At 42.5% G+C, this 21791-nt stretch overlaps 1 protein-coding gene across 1 annotated transcript in view; it reads right to left on the minus strand.

Moving 5' to 3' along the window:
* Nucleotides 1-21534, minus strand: part of LOC124043429 (metaxin-1-like) — a 31204-nt gene extending 9670 nt beyond the window's left edge. The window contains exons 1-3 of the mRNA XM_046362035.1: nucleotides 21264-21534; nucleotides 11122-11191; nucleotides 9553-9638 (exon numbers count right to left, since the gene is read on the minus strand). Of these exons, the coding sequence (XP_046217991.1) occupies nucleotides 9553-9638; nucleotides 11122-11191; nucleotides 21264-21344 (237 nt within the window). The 5' untranslated portion in view covers nucleotides 21345-21534. The remainder of the gene's footprint in view (nucleotides 1-9552; nucleotides 9639-11121; nucleotides 11192-21263) is intronic.
* Between the last annotated feature and the right edge of the window lie 257 nt (nucleotides 21535-21791).

Consider the following 21791-nt stretch of genomic DNA (forward strand, 5'->3'; position numbering starts at 1 on the left):
TCCCGGGGATTGAACCCACTACCCTGGCGTTACAAGCTCCATGCTCTACCAACTGAGCTACAGAAGGACACAAGTGTTATTGAAGTGCTGTGGTTGTAGGTTCACCTGCCTCATAAAACCCCTATTATTTCAGGGAGTTACTATACTGTAGGTCACCAAGTGCTAACAATCACTATCTTCAACTAGATTAAACCGCCGGGCCAATTTTTTATTGAACGGATGGTCAGGGGGCCGGAACTTAATTACAAATATTTTGTAGACTGCAAATTGACCACAAGTAGTACAAAACCGTTATATACCTCAACTGAATCTGGTAATGAATGGTGTGGCTGTTGAGGAGACTAAAGTAACCATAGATTGAAGTTTACAATGTCAAAACATATTGATTCAAATGGTTGTAAAGATGGGGAGAAGTCTGTCCGTGATAAAGAGATGCTCTGCTTTTGACACCACACTCCACAAAGCAAGTCCTGCAGGCTCTAGTTGTATCTTATCTTGATTATTGTCCAGTCAGAAGTGCTGCAAAGAAGGCTGCAGCTGGCCTAGAACAGAATGGCAAGTTTTGCTCTACATTGTAATCAGAGTGCAAATATCAAGCTCTTAGCTAATAGTTGAGGAAATACTAACTGCATCGCTTCTTGTTTTTATAAAGAGACATTGTTTACATAGTCAATTTACACACAGCACTGGCAAAATTCAAGGAAACATACAGTATGATACAGAGCCATGATAGCATGGAACTCCCTTCTTTCTCATACAGTGCAGGTGAACAGCAAACCTGGTTTCAAAAAACAAATAAAGCAACACCTCTTGGCACAATGTAAATAGTCTGGTGGCCATTTGATTAACTGTTCATTCTTATGGCATGGGGGTCGAAGCAGTTAAGGAGCCTTTTGGTTCTAGACTTGGCACTCCGGTATTGCTTGCCATTCGGTAGCAGAGAAAACAGCAGCGAAAACAGTCTGACAATTTTTTGGGCCTTCCTCTGACACCACCTAGTAGTATATAGGTCCTGGGTGGCAGGAAGCTTGGCCCCAGAGATGTACTGGGTCGTACGCACTACTCTCTGTAGCGCCTTACGGTCTGATGCCGAGCAGTTGCCATACCAGGCGGTGATGCAACTGGTCAGGATGCTCACGATGGTGCAGATGTAGAACTTTTTGAGGATCTGGGGACCCATGCCAAATATTTTCAGTCTCCTGAAGGGGAAAAGGTGTTGTTGTGCCCTCTTCATGACTGTCTTGGTGTGTTTGGACCATGATAGTTTGTTGGTGATGTGGACACCAAGGAACTTGAAGCTCTCAACCTGCTCCACTACAGCCCCGTCGATGTTAATGGGGGCCTGTTCGGACCACCTTTTACTGTAGTCCACGATCAGCTCCTTTTGTCTTGCTCACATTGAGGGCGAGGCTGTTGTCTCATCGTTGTTGGTGATCAGGCTTACCACTGTTGTGTCGTCAGCAAACTTAATGATGGTGTTGGAGTCGTGTTTGGCCACGCAATCATGGGTGAACAGGGTGTACAGGAGGGGACTACACATCCCTGAGGGGCCCCAGTGCTGAAGATCAGCGTGACATATGTGTTGTTGCCTACCCTTACCACCTGAGGGCGGCCCGTCAGGAAGTCCAGGATCCAGTTGCAGAGGGAGGTGTTTAGTCCCAGGATCCTTAGCTTAGTGATGAGCTTTGTGGGCACTATAGTGTTGAACGCTGAGCTGTAGTCAATGAACAGCATTCTCACATATTTCTTCCTTTTGTCCAGGTGGGAAAGGGCAGTGTGGAATGCGATTGAGTCATCTGTGGATCTGTTGGGGCGGTATGCGAATTGGAGTGGGTCTAGGGAATCCAGGAGGATGCTGTTGATGTGAGCCATGACCAGCCTTTCAAAGCACTACATGGCGACCGACGTGAGTGCTACGGGGCGGTAATCATTTAGGCAGGTTACCTTTGGTTCCTTGGGCACAGGGACTATGGTGGTCTGCTTGAAACACGTAGGTATTACAGACTCGGTCAGGGAGAGGATTAAAATGTAAGTGAAGACACTTGCCAGTTAGTCTGGGCTTGCTTTGAGTACACGTCCTGGTAATCTGTCTGGCTCCGCGGCTTTGTGAATTTTGACCTGTTTGAGCTAGGCAGAATACTGCCCCCTTTGGAGGAATTGCGTGCCCATAGTAAACAGAAAAATAAATATGTCCAAAATTGATAATATATGCATATAATAATAATTATTGAATAGAAAACACTCTAAAGCTTCTAAAACCGTTCAAATTATGTCTGTATGTGAAGCAGAACTCACAGGGCAGCCATTCTCCCAAACTCTCTCTGTCATCAATAAAGTTGGGCCAACTTTGACATCATCGCCCCCACCCTTCCCAACCAGCTACAGATCTGGGAACAGTTTCTATGTCTTCAGTGAGATGTCTCCTTTCAATAGGGCATTTCATTGTGAAAATCGCGCGCTCTTTCACCCTTTGGCGGGCTAAAACATTCGGGTCACGCGAAAATACATGCACTCTCATGCGCACGTCGTGTCTGGAGATCCCTTTGTTCCAGGAATCATTACACGATGTGAGTTTGTCTGTTCGAGTTGAGAATTGTTTTGCACGTTTAGAAAGCTTGATTCTGCACTTAGTTTGACCAGTTTAGTCGACATATAATATGTAATTTTGAAGTTTTGATGCGCAACACCTCAAATTTTGGCTGCATTTCAGCCGGAATTTGTCGCGTTTGATAACCCAAAGACGCAGACTTGAAAGCCAAACGCTGTTTTTGATAAGTATGACTCCTTGCACGACTTCTGATCGAAGACCATCAAAAGGTAAGGGAATATTTATGTGGTAATTTTGTGTTTCTGTTGACTCCAACATAGAGGAGAAATATTGCTAATGTCTGAGCGCCGTCTCAGATTATTGCCTAGTGAACAAATTCTGTAACGTTAAAAATAAATGTAACACAGCGGTTGCATTAAGAAGCAGTGTATCTTTCTAACTATATGTAGAACATGTATATTTAGTCAAAGTTTATGATGTGTATTGCTGTTATCTGGTGGAGTTATCATATTTTCTCCGGACATTTTAGTAGCATTGTTTGAACATGTCGTCATTGTAAACAGAGATTTATGGATATGAATGGCATATTATTGAAAAAAACAAATGTACTGTGTAACATGTCCTATTACTGTCATCTGATGAAGATTTTCAAAAGGTTAGTGAATTATTTTTCTATTAAAACTTCTTAAGGATGACGCAGAATATAGTTCCCCTGCAGGAACATCAATCAGCGGAAATTTCAGAGCGCCACCTATAGTTTTTTTTATAAAACTCAAACTTTCATTAAAACACACATTCAAGGTAATGAATTAAAGCTACACTCATTGTGAATCTATCCACCAAGTCAGATTTGTAAAATGCTTTTCGGCAAAAGCATGAGAAGCTATTATCTGATAGCATGCACCCCCAAAATACTGCAACGTCACCTAAAACAACAGATTTTGCAGTAGCCGGCGCTACCCAAAACGCAGAAATAAAATATAAAACATTCATTACCTTTGACGAGCTTCTTTCTTGGCACTCCTAGATGTCCCATAAACATCACTATTGGGTCTTTTTTTTGATTAAATCGGTCCATATATAGCCTAGATATGGATCTATGAAGACTGTGTAATCAAGGAAAAAACTGAGTTTGATAACGCAACGTCATTTTTTAAAATAAAAAATGTCGACGATAAACTTTCACAAAACACTTCTAAATACTTTTGTAATGCAACTTTAGGTATTAGTAAACGTTAATAATCTATCAAAATGATCACGGGCGATGTATATTCAATAGCTCCACGTCCTGATATCATATCATGTCCAAATATTTCTCAACCAAAACATCCGGTCGGAGACCGGAAGAAATGCGCTGCCTCGTGTCCGTTTGACCAAGAAACAAATCTGAGACAAATGACAAGACTGTTGACATCGTGTGGAAGCTGTAGGTATTGCAACCTCGGCCCCATTTAATGTGGTTTCTTTTCAACAATACATTCAAGTGGCGCATTGATATATTTTCCAGTTTTCAGTGATCAGATTTTCCTGCGCTTTTCGATGAAACGCACGTTCTGTTATAGTCACAGCCGTGATTTAACCAGTTTTAGAAACGTCAGAGTGTTTTCTATCCACACATACTAATCATATGCCTATACTATATTCCTGGCACGAGTAGCAGGACACTGAAATGTTGCGCGATTTTTAACAAAAAGCTGCGAAAATGCGTATGATCCATAACAGGGGTTATCCTGCGTTTATGATTACATCTTTTGTTCGACAAAATGGCTATTTAAATTAGCTGTGTCTTTGGTGGTGGTTTGACATAAATGTTTTCGCCGTAAAACATTTTAGAAATCTGACTTGCTGGTTAGATGAACAATGTCTTTATCTTTCATTTGAGCTATTGGACTTGTTAATGTGTGGAGGTTAAATACTTCTAAGAATATTTTTGCATTCTGTGCGCCACCTTTTGAGTTGAGTGTGGGGGGTGGGTGCCCTTGGGGAATGTGATGTCGTTAAAAGGTCTTGCTCACATTGGCTACCGAGAGCGTTATCACACAGTCGTCCAGAACAGCTGGTGCTCTTATGCATGTGTCAGTGTTGCTTGCCTCGGGTCCATAAAAGGCCTTTAGCTCGTTTGGTAGGCTCGCGTCACTGGGCAGCTCACATCTGGGTTTCCCTTTGTGGTCTGTAATAGTTTTCACCCCTGCCACATCCATCGAGCGTCAGAGCTGGTGTGGTAGGATTCAATCTTAATCCTGTACTGATGCTTTGCTTGTTTGATGGTTCATCTGAGGGCACAACGGGATTTCTTATAAGTGTCCGGATTAGTGTCCACCTCCTTGAAAGCGGCAGCTCTAGCCTTTAGATTAATGAGGATGTTACCTGTAAATCCATGGCTTCTGGTTGGGATATGTACGTACGGTCACTGTGGGAACGTCGTTGTCAATGCACTTATTGATAAAGCCGATGACTGAGGTGGTATACTCCTCAATTCCATTGGATGAATCAAGGAACATATTCCAGTCTGTGTTAGAAAAACAGTCCTGTAGCGTAGCATTCGCATCATCTGACCACTTCTGTATTGAGTGAGTCACTGCTATTTCCTGCTTTAGTTTTTGCTTGTAAGCAGGAATCAGAGGATATAATTGTGGTCAGAGTTTCCAAATGGAGGGTGGGGGAGAGCTTTGTATGCATCTCTGTGTGTGGAGTAAAGGTGGTCTAGAGCTTTTTCCCTCTGGTTGCACATGTGACATGCTGGTAGAAATGAGGTAAAATGGATTTATGTCCCTGGCCACTAGGAGTGCCGCTTCTGGATGAGCATTTTCTTGTTTGCTTATTGCCTTAAATAGAGTTGGTTGAGTGCGGTCTTAGTGCCAGCATCGGTTTGTGTTGGTAAATAGACACGAATAATAGATAGTAGATAGTATGGTCTACAGCTTATAAGGTACTCTACCTCAGGCGAGCAATACCTCAAGACATTCTGAACCAAATGTTATTGACAAATAGACACACACCCCTCGTCTTACCAGAAGTAGCCTCTGTCCTGCCGGTGGGTGGAAAATACCGTCAGCTCTATATTATCCGTGTCGTCATTCAGCCACGACTCAGTGAAACATAAGATATTACAATTAATGTCCTGTTGGTAGGATAATCTTGATCGTAGGTAATCGATTTCATTTTCCAATGATTGCGCGTTGGCAAATAGAATGGATGGCAGTGGGAGTTTACTCGCTCGCCTACAAATTCTCAGAAGGCAGTCTGACCTCCGATCCCCTTTTTTCCATCTTTTCTTCATGCAAATGACAGAGATTTGGCCCTGTTACCGAGAAAGCAGTATATCCTTCAGGTCGGACTCGTTAAAGGAAAAAGCTTCTTCCAGTTCGAGGTGAGTAATCGCTGTTCTGATGGCCAGAAGTTATTTTCGGTCATAAGAGACGGTAGCAACAATATTATGTACAATATAAGTTAAATGCTATTTTTTTAATACAAATATAGCATGTGACCTACTTGTTGTGTATATGAACTGACGTATGTGTAACTGATGCAAACACACACGCCACTGCTCCAAAACCACCATTAAAAAAAAGCCAGGCTGCGGTTTGCACCTGCACATGGGGACAAATATCGTACCTTTTGGAGTAATGTCCTCTGGTCTGATGAAACAAAAATATAACTGTTTGGCCATAATGACCATCGTTATGTTTGGAGGAAAAAGGGGGAAGCTTGCAAGCCGAAGAACACCATCCCAACCGTGAAGCACGGAGGTGGCAGCATCATGTTGTGGGGGTGCTTTGCTGCAGGAGGGTCTGGTGCACTTCACAAAATAGATGGCATCATGAGGAAAGAAAATGATGTGGATATATTGAAGCAACATCTCAAGACATCAGTCAGGAAGTTAAAGCTTGGTTGCAAATGGGTCTTCCAAATGGACAATGACACCAAGCATACTTCCAAAGTTGTGGCAAAATGGCTTAAGGACAACAAATCAAGGTATTAGAGTGGCCTGACCACAAATCCCTGACCTCAATCCTATAGAAAATGTGTGGCCAAACTGAAAAAGTGTGTGTAAGCAAGGAGGCCTACAAACCTGACTCAGTTACACCAGCTCTGTCAGGAAGAATGGGGCAAAATTCACCCAACTTATTGTGGGAAGCTTGTGGAAGGCTACCCAAAACGTTTGACACAAGTAAACAATTTAAAGGCAATGCTACCAAATACTAATTGAGTATATGCAAACTTCTGACCCACTGGAAATGTGGTGAAATAAATAAAAGCTGAAATAAATCACTCTCTACTGTTATTCTGACATTTCACATTCTTAAAATAAAGTGGCGATCCTACCTGACCTAAGACAGGGATTTTTAATAGGATGAAATGCCAGGAATTCTGAAAAACTGAGTTTAAATGTACTTGGCTAAGGTGTATGAAAACTTCTGACTTCAACTGTAGTTTTTGGGGAATTGTTAGATTACTTGTTAGATATTACTGCACTGTCGGAACTAGAAGCACAAGCATTTTGCTACACTTGCATTAACATTTAAAAAATATATAGATTTTTTTTCACATTTATTTAACCAGGTAGGCCAGTTGAGAACAAGTTCTAATTTACAACTGCAACCTAGCCAAGATAAAGCAAACATTTCGACAAAAACCACAGAGTTATACAAACAAACATACACAATATAAAAATCTATATACAGTGTGTGCAAATGTAGTAAGATTAGGGAGGTAAGGCAATAAATAGTCCATAGTGGTGAAATAATTACAATTTAGCATTAACACTGGAGTGATAGATGTGCAGAAGTTGATGTACAAGTAGGGATACTGGGGTGCAAAAGAGCAAAAATAAATAACAATATGGGGATGAGGTAGTTGGGTGTTGCTATGGTGACCAGTAAGCTGAGATAATGCAGGGCTTTACCTAGCAAATACTTATAGACGACCTGGCGCCAGTGAGTTTGGCGACGAATATGAAGCGAATGAGGCCAATGAGAGCATACAGGTCGCAGTGGTGGGTAGTATATGGGGCTTTGGCGACAAAACAAATGGCACTGTGATATACTTCATCCAATTTGCCTGAGTAGAGTGTTGGAGGTTATTTTGTAAATGTCATTGCCGATACCAAGGATCGGTAGGATAGTCAGTTTTACAAGGGTATGTTTGGCAGCATGAGTAAAGGAGGCTTTGTTGCGAAATAGGATGCTGATTTCAGATTGAAGATGCTTAATGTGAGTCTGGAACGAGAATGTCCAGTCTAACCAGACACCTAGGTATTTGTAGTTGTCCACATATTCTAAGTCAGAACCGTCCAGAGTAGTGATGCTAGTCAGGCGGGCGGGCAGCGATTGGTTAAATTTGCAGCGGGGGGTGCAGAGCTGTTGGCCGGGGTTGGGATAGCCTGGTGGAAAGCATGGCCACAGCCGTAGAAAAATGTTGATTGAAATTCTCAATTATCGTGGATTTATCGGTGGTGACAGTGTTTCCTAGCCTGAGTGCAGTGGGCAGCTGGGAGGTGCTCTTATTCTCCATGGACTTTACAGTGTCACAAAACTTTTTGGAATTTGTGCTACAGGATGCACATTTCTGTTTGAAAAAGCTAGCCGTTGCTTTCCTAACTGACTGTGTATTGGTTCCTAACTTCCCTGAAAATTTGCATATCGCGGGGGCTATTCGATGCTAATGCAGTACGCCACAGGATGTTTCTGTCCTGGTCGAGGGCAGACAAGTCTGGAGTGAACCAAGGGCTACATCTGCTAACCATGTGTATGTGACCAATAACATTTGATGTTAATGTTTTTAAATGTATGTAAATAAAGGTTTTTGTCTGTAATGTATTTTTCGTTATGTGTCGGACCCCAATACGACTGTTGCCATTGGCCCTAACCCCTCAATCCTTAAGGTCGAAGCAATATGGGAGACGCTTTACCACAACACTGCTAAACAAATCATCTGTTGCTCAACCTGTGGGGTATACTACAAAGTAGGATCAATGAGTTAGCCAAGTAATTTGATAAACAACCAGAAACAACTATTGATTGATTTCTGAAAGCTAAACTTAGATGTGTTTTTGGTTGTTGTAGTCAATTAGACAATGTCCATTTCAAGCGTATCTTTCTAAATTGTAAAAGGTTATTTTAGAATATTAAGGCAAGTTAGCTGCCTAATTTATTCATCCTGATTTGTAGTATACCCCTCTGGTGACTTGATGAGAAACGCCTTCCATCTATGCAGAGTTTATGGCCAAGATTTCTACACCAGAGGCTCACAACCCAGCCAAAAACACGAAATTAAGCCTAGTAAATCACTATGCCAAGACTTTCTACCAATAAAGGTCAATGCAACAACTCATAACCAGTTAATCTCCACCCCCAAGACTCACTGTCCCTGGACTGCAATATATTTAAGGACCTCAAGTTTTGCCTACGGTCTTCCTTTTGCATACCAGTTGTATCAGTTTGGCAGACGAGAAAGACCCCTTGCACTTATGCAAAAGAGTGGCTTTTTTAAGTTTCTTAACTATACTTCTTAATATGGTTGGTTAAATGGTTATATCAAATAAAAAAATGTTAAACTTTAAATCCGAGTGTGTGAACCTCCACTTTGAGTACTGACGATTTAACTTGAACGCACCAACAAAATAACTAGTGCCCAACCCAACTATAGATGTGGAGGTCTTGTAGAGATTACCATGTTGTTACTGGAGCTCAAGAAAACACTCGTGAAACTAATTTGTGCCTCAAATTTATATATACCTTGAGGCCAAAAGCAGTACACATTGGAAATCAGTTCCTGACTATGACGATATCTACAAATGGCTCCGGATGTCACTCACCTGTTTGTTACTAAGAATGTCTCAACCTTTTAGTGTTACATTAACACACAGCTCATAATTTGGCAGAGCATCATTACCCACCTGTTCCCTCTCCAAAAGGATGGGGGTGGAGGGGGAGGTTGTCTTTCAACGGCTTACCATTCATCTCCCCTGTGGGAAGAAGAGACATGGTAGGAATAGGACTCACCTGTTTTCTAAGGTGAATGATGATATTACTGGGTTTGGAAAGACTACGAGTACTTTCCTCCGTGGTCTTCAGTGCCGGCAAGGTACCTGAAACGAGGGACCAGAGCAGTCAGCCGAAAGGGCGCAATCAAGGTAGTCTTTATTGCAATCGCTGTGCGCAGATTATCAGACCTCACTCACAATGCGTGGAAAAGTGTTTAACCTCTCAGGAAACACATTAAAATGATATAGCGATCTTCTGAAATGGATAGCGGGAATGCAAAAAAACAACGATCCAGACAGTAACCATAAAGACCTCTGAAGTCGTCTGAACCCCCTGTGGTGTGAGGAAGCCAGGAGGGTGCAGCAAAACTGGGCTGGCATACAAAGAAGGTGGTACTGAGAGATATGAGAACGTCAGGTGCTCGCTGACCTTTTGACTGTTACCACACGACCTGTGACCCCTGTTCTACTCCAGTGAGAAGAGGGGGAAAGTAAGAGCTTCCTGTTCTCATATATCAAACCATCGCTTTCGTCATTCCTAAGGGTGAGTGAACGCAGACGGTAAAGTAACGCTATGGGAGTTGTGTGATGTGTGAGCCTGTACTGAGTTCAGTGAGTTCATTCCAAAAAAGGCACGGTGAGTATTAGGGCTGGGAATTGCCAGGGACCTCATTACGATTTCAAAATGCTTAGATGCTGATAAGATAAGAATTGCAATTCTCCCTATTCTATATGTATTGTGATTTGATTGCGATTTGATGTTCCAAACATATTGCTCACCATACACTGTGTACAAAACATTAGAAACACCTTCATAATATTTACATGCACACCCTTTTGCCCTCAGAACAGTCTCAATTCTAAACGGTATCGAAAGCATTCCACAGGGATGTTGTTGGCCCATGTTGACTCCAATGCTTCCCACAGTTGTGCCAGGTTGGCTGGATGTCCTTTGGGTGGCGGACCATTCTTGATACTCACATGATACTGTTGAGTGTGAAAAACAGCAGCATTGCAGTTATTGACACATTAAAACCGGTGTAGCTGGCACCTACTACCATGCCCTGTTGAAAGACATTTCAAGCTTTGTCTTGCCCATTCACCCTCTGAATGGCACACATACACAATCCCTGTCTCAATAGTCTCAAAGCTTAAAAATCCTTCTTTAACCTGTCCCCTCCCTTTCATCTAGACTGATTGAAGGGGACTTAACAAGTGACATCAATAAGCTTTCACCTGGATTCATCTGGTCCAGTCTATGTCACGGAAAGAGCAGGTGTTCCTAATGTTTTGGACACTCAGTGTGTGTCTGCTGAAGAGAGACGAGACAGCATAAGAAAATGACTTTTGATCAGTCATGGAAATAAAAGTGCTGAAAACGTATTTAAAAGAAGATGAAAATACTGGAGTTTTAGCGCAGGTACTGCCGACTAGCGCTAGCCAAGCTACCTAGCAAAAAAATACAACATTTCAAATTGATACTTGAAGTCAAAATATCAATATAATATCATCCAAAATAATTTTTCAATATGTATCGATTTTTACGATAGTGAGAACAGAACATAGCAGTGCTCTGGGTTGGAATTACCTGTGGGGCTTCTCCAGGGGTTGGTGATCTTGTGGACTTTGAGTGGAGCACCAGCAAACTTGGCATAGGCCTGAGAGAAAGAAAGACAGAGAAACAGATGAGCAAACAGTTTCCAATAAAGTTTATGACTCAATATAATAAATGCCATTTAGTAGAAGCTTTTATCCAAAGCAAGATACACTAACGCGTGCATACATTTTACATATTGGTGGCCCCGGGAATCAAACCCAGAACCCTGGCTGTGCAAGCCCCATGCTCTACCAACTCTGCCATACAGGACCACAGTAATGGAGTCTTATGGATTACTTTGGTGCCTTATACTTTAGTACAGCGAGATGCCTTTTTCACCACAGAGAAACTATTCAAGCAAGAAGAACACCACTTCTTCCAGATCGCACTGAAGAAATTACATGTCTTTGGAACTGAAGAGAGGTGCATTACTCTTTTCTGGCCAAAATACCAGATTACAAAGCTCATTACCTTCTTGAAAATTCAGTGAATGTTTAAATAACACAACGACTCCTTCAAAGACCGAGAGATCTCGTTAGGAAACCTCAAAAGGCAAGAATATTCTGACATTTTCAACCTCCCCTGTAGGAGTCTGTAATACCAACATGTTTCAAGCAGACCACTATAGTCCCTGTGCCCAAGAACACTAAGGTAACCTGCCTAAATGACTACCGACCCGTAGCAATCATGTCTGTAGCCATGAAGTGCTTTGAAAGGCTGGTCATGGCTCACATCAACACCATCATCCCAGAAACACTAGACCCACTCCAATTTGCATACCTCCCTAAAAGATCCACAGATTATGAAATCTCTATTGCACTCCACACTAGAGGTCGACCGATTAATCGGAATGGCCGAATAATTAGGGCCGATTTCAAGTTTTCATAACAATAACATTTTTTTTTACACCTATATTTAACTAGGCAAGTCAGTTAAAAACACATTCTTATTTTCAATGACGGCCTAGGAACTGTGGGTTAACTGCCTTGTTCAGGGGCAGAATGACAGATTTTTACCTCGTTAGCTCAGGGATTCAATCTTGCAACCTTACGGTTAACTAGTCCAACGCTCTAACCACCTGCCTCACAGGGAGCCTGCCTGTTACGCGAATGCAGTAAGAAGCCAAGGTAAGTTGCTAGCTAGCATTAAACGTATCTTATAAAAATCAATCAATCAATCATAATCATTGGTTAACTACACATGGTTGATGATATTACTAGTTTATCTAGCGTGTCCTGTGTTGCATATAATCGATGCAGTGCACATCTGCAAAAAAGGACTGTCGTTGCTCCAACGTGTACCTAACCATAAACATCCATTCCTTTCTTAAAATCAATATACAGAAGTATATATTTTTAAACCTGCATATTTAGCTAAAAGAAAGGTTAGCAGGCAAAATTAACCAGGTGAAATTGTGTCACTTCTCTTGCGTTCATTACACGCAGAGTCAGGGTATATGCAACAGTTTGGGTCGCCTGGCTCATTGCGAACTAATTTGCCAGAATTTTACGTAATTATGACATAACATTAAAGGTTGTGCAACGTAAAAGCAATATTTAGACTTAGGGATGTCACCCGTTAGATAAAATACCGAACGGTTACATATTTCACTGAAAGAATAAACTATGTTTTCTAAATTATAGGTTATAAATTTGGTCGAATCCATAAACTAAGGCTCATTTTTCTGTGTGTTATTATGTCTATAATAAGTCTATGATTTGATATTTAATAGAGCAGTCTGACTGAGTGGTGGTAGGCACCAGCAGGCTCGTAAGCATTCATTCAAACAGCACCGTAGCGAATTTTGCCAGCAACTCTTCGCAATGCTTCAAGCATTGAGCCGTTTATGACTTTAAGCCTATCAACTCCCGAGATGAGGCTGGTGTAACCGATGTGAAATGGCTAGCTAGTAAGTGGGGTGCGCGCTAATAGTGTTTCAAACGTCACTCGCACTGAGACTTGGAGTAGTTGTTCCCCTTGCTCTGCAAGGGCCGCAGCTTTTGTGGAGCGATGGGTAACGCTGCTTCGAGGGTGGCTGTTGTCGATGTGTTCCTGGTTCGAGCCCAGGTAGGGGCGAGGAGAGGGATGGAAGCTATACTGTTACACTGGCAATACTAAAGTGCCTATAAGAACATCCAATAGTCAAAGATATATGAAATACAAATCGTAGAGAGAAATAGTCCGATAATTCCTTTTATAACTACAACCTAAAACTTCTGACCTGGGAATATTGAAGACTCATGTTAAAAGGAACCACCAGCTTTCATATGTTCTCATGTTCTGCGCAAGGAACTTAAACGTTAGCTTTCTTACATGGCACAGATATCACTTTTACTTTCTTCTCCAACACTTTGTTTTTGCATTATTTAAACCAAATTGTACATGTTTCATTATTTATTTGAGGCTAAATTGATTTTATTGATGTATTATATTAAGTTAAAATAAGTGTTCACTCACTATTGTTGTAATTGTCATTATTACAAATAAAAGAGACAGTTTTTATTTATTTATTTTTTAAATCGGCCGATTTATCGGCATCGGCTTTTTTTTGGGTCCTCCAATAATCGGTATCGCCGTTGAAAAATCATAATCGGTCGACCTCTACTCCACACTGCCCTTTACCACCTGGACAAAAGGAACACCTATGTGAGAATGCTATTAATTGACTACAGCTCAGCTTTCAACACCATAGTGCCCTCAAAGCTCATCAATAAGCTATGGACCCTGGGACTACACACCTCCCTCTGCAACTGGATCCTGAACTTCCTGACGGGCCGCCTTCAGGTGGTAAGTGTAGGTAACAACATATCCACCACGTTGATCCTCAACACGGGGGCCCCACAGGGGTGTGTGCTCAGTCCCCCCTTGTACTCCATGTTCACTCATGACTGCACGGGCAGGCCCGACTCCAACACCATCATCAGGTTTGCTGATGACACAACAGTGGTAGGCCTGATCACTGACAACGACGAGACAGCATATAGGGAGGAGGTCAGAGACCTGCCCGTGTGGCACCAAGACAACCACCTTTCCCTCAACGTGATCAAGACAAAGGAGATGATTGTGGACTACAGGAAAAGGAGGACCGAGCACGCCCCCATTTTCATCGACGGGGCTGTAGTGGAGCAGGTTGAGAGCTTTAAGTTCCTTGGCGTCCACATCACCAACAAACTAACATGGTTTGAGGGCACGACAAAACCTATTCCCCTTCAGGAGACTGAAAAGATTTGGCATGGATCGTCAAAAGGTTCTACAGCTGAACTGGTTGCATCACTGCCTGGTATGGCAACTGCTCAGCCTCCGACCGCAAGGCACTACTGCGAACGGCCCAGTTCATCACTGGGGCCAAGCTTCCTGCAATCCAGGACCTCTATACCAGGCAGTGTCAGAGGAAGGCCCTAAAAATTGTCAAAGACTCCAGCCACCCTAGTTATAGACTGGCGAGCAGTACCAGAGCGCCAAGTCTAGGTCCAAGAGGCTTCTAAACAGCTTCTACCCCCAAGCCATAAGACTCCTGAACATCTAATCAAATGGCTACCCAGATAATTTGCATTGCCCCCCCCCCCCCCCCTATTTTACACCGCTGCTATTCTCTTATTATCTATGCAGTCACTTTAACTCTACCTACATGTACATATTACCTCAATTACCTCAAATAACAGGTACATTGACTCTGTACGGGTACCCCCTGTATATAGCCTCATTATTGTTATTTTACTGCTGCTCCTTCAATTATTGTTAGTTTTGTTTATTATTCTCTCTTTTTTTAGGTACTTTAAAAATGTTAAACTACATTGTTGGTTAGGGCTCGTAAGTAAGCATTTCACTGTAAGATCTACACCTGTTGTATTCGGCGCAATAACATTTGATTTGATATCCAGGATTATCCTACCTTTACGAGGTAGAGCTTACAGCACTCCGAAACCCTTAAGGGCACATTACTTGCATTATGCTGACAGGGCAAGTGTCCAAATATTTCTATTTACCTCAACTTTAAGTTAAACCCTGAGGTCGTCAGGCCAACAAAATGAAACAACCAACCTGCACTCCCTAAATGAGGTCTACATGTAGGCTAGGCCTCTTGAAAGTTGAGGGGGGATACATTCAATATTCACTAGACTCAAACTAGCTGGGTTTAATTGAAATCAAAGATGTCAATCATCGCTTTGGCATAAAGTAGGCTAAAAGTAGTCATCCTTACAGGGGTTAACTTAAAATCTATCTGGGTGGTGGTGGTAGGAGGGGAAAGAAAAAGAAAGGAGGGGTGACGAGCCCCGAAGTAGTCTTCCTGAGGTTCAAACCCCCCATTTTCTGAAACCCCTAGGAAACCGCAGTAAAAAAAAACATAAAACGCAGATACCCTCAACCGCGGAACTGTTGGCAAATTTCACTGAGGATTGAAGTACTCAGTGGCGTTCGGAGCGCTCTATAAATCATCTTCATTTTTGGGTGTCCATAGGGATGGAGAGGAATGCATAGCCTATTTCACATAGAGCAATAAAAACCTACAGTACCCTGAACAAACACTGACTGACATTTACAAGGATATACAAGCCAAGTATGCTACAGCCTAAACTTGGCCCAGCTATCACATTCATTTTGAAATCCATCCTGGAAATGTTTAAAACGAGGGCCTGAACTAAACCCAGCAAAAAATAAACATACCTTTTTCAGGACCCTGTCTTTCAAAGATAATTAGTAAAAATCCAAATAACTTCACAGATCTTCATTGTAAAGGGTTTAAACACTGTTTCCCATGCTTGTTCAATGAACCATAAACAAAACTTAGGACACTAAAGAGGCCTTTCTACTGACTCTGAAAAACATTACATTTACATTTAAGTCATTTAGCAGACGCTCTTATCCAGAGCGAAGAAAGATGCCCAGGGTCCCTGCTCATCTGCGTGAACGTGCCTTAGGCATGCTGCAAGGAGGCATGAGGACTGCAGATGTGGCCAGGGCAATAAATTGCAATGTCCGTAGTGTGAGACGCCTAAGAACGCTACAGGGAGACCGGACAGACAGCTGCTCGTCCTCGCAGTGGCAGACCACGTGTAACAACACTTGCAAAGGATCGGTACATCCGAACATCACACCTGCGGGACAGGTACAGGATGGCAACAACACCTGCCCGAGTTACACCAGGAATGCAAAATCCCTCCACCAGTGCTCAGACTGTCCGCAATAGGCTGACAGAGGCTGGACTGAGGGCTTGTAGGCCTGTTGTAAGGCAGGTCCTCACTAGACATCACCAGCAACAATGTTGTCTATGGGCACAAACCCACCGTCGCTGGACCAGACAGGACTGGCAAAAAGTGCTCTTCACTGACGAGTCACGTTTTTTTCTCACCAGGGCTGATGGTTGGATTTGCATATATCGTCAAAGGAATGAGCGTTACACCGAGGCCTGTACTCTGGAGTGGGATCGATTTGGAGGTGGAGGGTCATGGTTTGGGGCAGTGTGTCACAGCATCATCGGACTGAGCTTGTTGTCATTGCAGGCAATCTCAACGCTGTGCGTCCTACTCCCTCATGTGGTACCCTTCCTGCAGGCTCATCTTGACATGACCCTCCAGCATGATAATGCCACCAGCCATACTGCTCATTCTGTGCGTGATTTCCTGCAAGGCAGGAATGTCAGTGTTCTGCCATGGCCAGCCCGGATCTCAATCCCATTGAGCACGTCTGGGACCTGTTGGATCGGAGGGGAGGGCTAGGGCCATTCCCCCCAGAAATGTCCGGGAACTTGCAGATGCCTTGGTGGAAGAGTGGGGTAACATCTCACAGCAAGAACTGGCAAATATGGTGCAGTCCATGAAGAGGAGATGCACTGCAGTACTTAATGCAGCTGGTGGCCACACCAGATACTGACTGTTACTTTTGGCTTTGATCCCCCCTTTGTTCAGGGACACATTATTCCATTTATGTTAGTCATATGTCTGTGGAACTTGTTCAGTTTATGTCTCCGTTGTTGAAACTTGTGATGTTCATACAAATATTTACACATGTTAAGTTTTCTGAAAATAAAACACAGTTGACGGTGAGAGGACATTTCTTTTTTTGCTGAGTTTACAAATAAGCTAGACTGCTGAAGAATTGAGTTCCTGCAAGGATCTAGCGTAGAGTAGGCTATACCACGAAAATGTGCCAACATTAGATGTTGGCTATCCCTGGATAATAATAACAAAATCAATGACTTTCCCAGAATTCCCAGTTTTTCCATAAATCCTGGTTGGGAATATCCTGGAATCAGGAGGAAATAAGTGCAAAATCCAGAATCCGGGATTTCTAGAAAACCTGTGGATTGTAGGTAAATTGCAACCCTACACCTGACCGAGACACCTTTATTGTTAAAAAAAATGGGTAGCTAGAAAGTCAAATTAGGTCAACTGGCCTGAATGTTGATACTGTGAATGCATGCTGTCAAACAATGGTTCTTAATACCATGATGTGTTTTGTGCCCAGTATGTGTGGGTTCACAACACTGACACAGCTTTAGAAAACGGCCCATGACTTAGGAAAATATCTTAAGTGAAAGAGATGAATTCTGTGGCCTGACAAAATAAAGCCCTGTCTGCCTTGTCATGGCAGATCATATAACACTGCCAAGTAGCCTCCAACCCCACAGTGACTGCTGTGCAGCTTTAGAGCAGCTCAGCAAAACATTCCTCCCTCCCTCAATCTGAGTGTGATGAAGTCCAAACATCACTTTCTCAGCACAGTAACTGAACAGTAGATTCCCTTATGTCTGAATGGAGACAGTTTGGGCCTATAGAGCTCTCATCTCTCTTTGAGTAGCTCAATTATCATAGCCTACCCTTTAGGCACTATCGTGCTGACCCGAACTGTGCTGGTCTGGCTTGGATATGCCTTTGACCCTAGATCGTAATTTTTAGCATGGTTCAAGCAACTAACCTATGCGTAACCAGGTCAGCACAGAAGCTCTCAGAATGAAGACAACCTTAATACTCGGATGTGTATACAAGAAAATCACCTTTACCCCTCCCATATGGCCTCTGTTTGTGACTGTAGTTATAATAAGAGAGGGTTCAGGACATTGTACCATATGTTAGAAACCATAACCCCACCCTCATCCCCCTCGGGTATGGGTTTAGTAAATGGAGACCCCACTTTGTTGCAGATGAGAATGAAAATCATTACATTTTTCCCTGCCACAGGAAAAATAGTAGGAGTGTTTCCTTCCCACTGTGGGATTTGCCAGACGCTTTTAAATCCCATTTCCTTCAGGAAAAAAAGCTATTTGGGTTTGCCAGCTGAAGTGAGTCTGGCTCGAGGGAAACACTAAGGTCTAGATCACTATCCTAATATGCCTAAGTCATTAAACAGACGCTGTGGAATGAACATTGTTCATTAACATGGTTTTAACTACTGTCGATTATGCCAACACCTGCCTGAGGATGGGGAGAGAGATGATGTAGTCTATGGTTTATGCCGTATAGGCGGCATTGGAGCTTTAAAGTAAGAGTGTGGTAGTATTGTGCAGTGCAAATCATGTAAATTGAGAAAGCTCGACAAGCATTGGGTTTCAGATCCCCTAAAAATACAGACAAAGGAGGGAGCCACAGTAATTGACAGAGACCTTTGTCAGGCAGCAGGAAATGTCCTTGTGGCTCCCAATCATGTCTACACATATTTTGTTGGAACTTACACTACATGACCAAAGGTACACCTTCTCAAAAATCTTATCCCCAAACCATGGGCATTAATATGGAGTTGGTTCCCACATTTGCTACTATAACAGCCTACACACTTCTGGGAAGGCTTTCCACTAGATGGTGGAATATTGCTGTGAGGACTTGCTTCCATTCAGCCACAAGAGCATTAATGAGGTCGGGCACTGATGTTGGGCGATTAGGCCTGGCTCGCAGACATTGATCCAATTCATCCCAAAGGTATTTGTTGGGGTTGAGGTCAGGGTTCTATGCTAGCCAGTCAAGTTCTTCCACAGAGAGGTCAGTACAGGTCCATCAAAGCTTGGACCGAGAGCCTAAAAAACAGCTTCTATCTCAAAGCCATCAGATGGTTAAATAGCCATCACTAGCTGGCTTCCACCCGGTTACGCAACCCTGCACCTTAAGAGGCTGCTGCCCTGTATACATAGACTTGGAATCACTGGCCACTAATAATGGAACACAAGTCACTTTAATACATGTTTAAATAACGCATACATACGGCTTTACTCATCTCTTATGTATATACTATATTATATTCTCCTGTATTTTAGTCAATGCTCGATTTTATAGACCTGTCAGCAGCGGGTGTGGGGAGGGGGTAACAGGGCATCTATCCACAGGAAACACAATTTTTTGTAAATTATACAAGGGGAAGAGTGTGTGCTTATTTATGTTTTCTTCCCCTTTCTTGGTATTTTCTCTAGTTTCTTAGATCCCCGCTAGTTGGGTGGTGGTGGTGATGATGATGGCTACATGCTGTTTAGACAGCTGCACTGGACAGTGAGATAATCCATGCTGGGTAAATTAAAACAAAGACAAGTAATAACAGGCTAGCCAGGGTTCAAAGCAAGTCCCTATAACACCAACAAAATGGGGCTAAAGTGTGAGCCGGTCCCTTTCCAGTCGCCACCATTCACAATGACATCAGCATCAATTGTGTGTTAGTTAAATGAAGTCTGCCATAGAATGAGGAATTATAATAATAGGATCTCTATGTTACCAGCCCTCCGATGTTCACTGGAGGAATGAGCCTCTATATTAATTACCCTATGCCGAATACAAAGAAAACACCAGGCTAAAAATCGGTTAAATTATTGACACTTTTTCTTACAGTCAAAGATCTCAAACACCATCTGGGAATTAAAGTCATGAAATAGCCTAGCCTAGTGTTTAATCTGTCCACAAATATTTGGGTGTATGAGAACACATTCTCATTTGCAGAAACAACCTGGGGAATAGTTACAGGGGAGAGGAGGGGGATGAATGAGCCAATTGTAAACTGGGGATTATTAGGTGGCCAAATTGGGAATTTAACACCCCTACTCCTGCGATAAGTGCCATGGGACCGCAGAGAGTCAGGACATCCATTTAACATCCCATCCAAAAGATGGCACCGTTGATTTTTTTTACCTTTATTTAACTAGGCAAGTCAGTTAAGAATGAATTCTTATTTTCAATGACGGCCTAGGCACAGTGGGTTAACTGCCTGTTCAGGGGCAGAATGACAGATTTGTACTTTGTCAGCTCGAGATTTGAACTTGCAACCTTTCGGTTACTAGTCCAACGCTGCCGTCCCTAATGCAGGGTGGTATGCTGCTGGCTAATTGTATGTTTAGTTAGAAGTAGTAAATCAAACTAACTCTACACTAAAAATGATTGCCATTGTAAATAATGTAAATGTTTCACTTCACAAATGAATGCGTATTGTGAACTGGACATTGCAGTGGCCACTTATTAGTCACTTTAAGAAAAGAAAAAAATGACACTATAAATGACATTTATTTTAGGCCTAACTTTTTTTCAGGGGGCAAATTATGAAATTTGTGTCTGAACAAAAACAGTTGAGCAAAATAGAATGGAAAGCGTTTAACATTTGACCTTTGACAATTTAGGCCATTACTCGATCCTTGGCTTTAGCTAATACCAAGACATGTAGCTAGTTCAAACTGTCATCAAATTCATTACTAGAAATTCTCAACACAATATTCAAACAGAGTAGTACAGTAGGCCGTTTAAGTCATGTCACACTTGACTTGTCAAAAGCAAGCAACCAGAAACCTGAAATTGGCTGTTCCCTGACCAAGTTGCATATCCAACTAGTTAACGTTACCTGGCTAAATAATAAGAGTATGTTTTACTGGATTTGAGCTAAATGTTATAACTGAGCTAAGGTAATGGGAACGTGACGATCATTGACCAGCCTAGGATTGTTGGATCAATGCATGTTATGTTGTCAATATCACATGATGTAGTTAGTTAGCTAGCTAACATGAGTGTGCATTCAAGTCATTCATCAAAGCGGAGCTAACCGTTAGCTAGCTAGCTAGGTCACCTCAGTCCTCACCCTCTGTTGCCTTGTGTTGAAGGGAAATTATTTATGCGACGACAGTAACGGTGAATAATAATTTACGTATTGTAATCACCTATTGTATTTCTTACCAAAACGGTTAGACAGTCTGTATCAACTGAGGGTAAACCCCAATCGCCTTTCCAGCAGTACAACTCCAAGGGGGCAGCCATCTTAATTTGTTAACCCTTCACTCGGAAGCTAAGCTGCGAACGCCTCGATAACATCGACAGTGTCATTGTGCAAAATCGTACGCAGCATCATCTGGATGTGTCCAATGAAAGTTAAACATTCACATTCTACTACCATTTCGGTCAAGCCTTCTGTGCATACAATTTGATGCATACGTTCGATAAATCCACACAGAACGCACTGCTTCTGCAACGCAATGCTGCAAGGTACACACAGCGTTCCATTGGAAATGAATGTACTTCTGGGGTACCAAAACCCGAAACACTGTCGGTGTGATCAAGGCGTTCGCGCCACTGTAACCACTGACAACACTATCAGGACTTCCCTAGCAACGTTGAATGAAGGAACAGATATAACAATGAGCTATTTGATGAAGACACAAGAAGGGAGGACAAAGATGGTGAATACTGAGGTATCAATTCACTGAG

The sequence above is a fragment of the Oncorhynchus gorbuscha genome, linkage group LG09 (assembly GCF_021184085.1).
Source record: "Oncorhynchus gorbuscha isolate QuinsamMale2020 ecotype Even-year linkage group LG09, OgorEven_v1.0, whole genome shotgun sequence".
Classification (NCBI taxonomy): domain Eukaryota; kingdom Metazoa; phylum Chordata; class Actinopteri; order Salmoniformes; family Salmonidae; genus Oncorhynchus; species Oncorhynchus gorbuscha.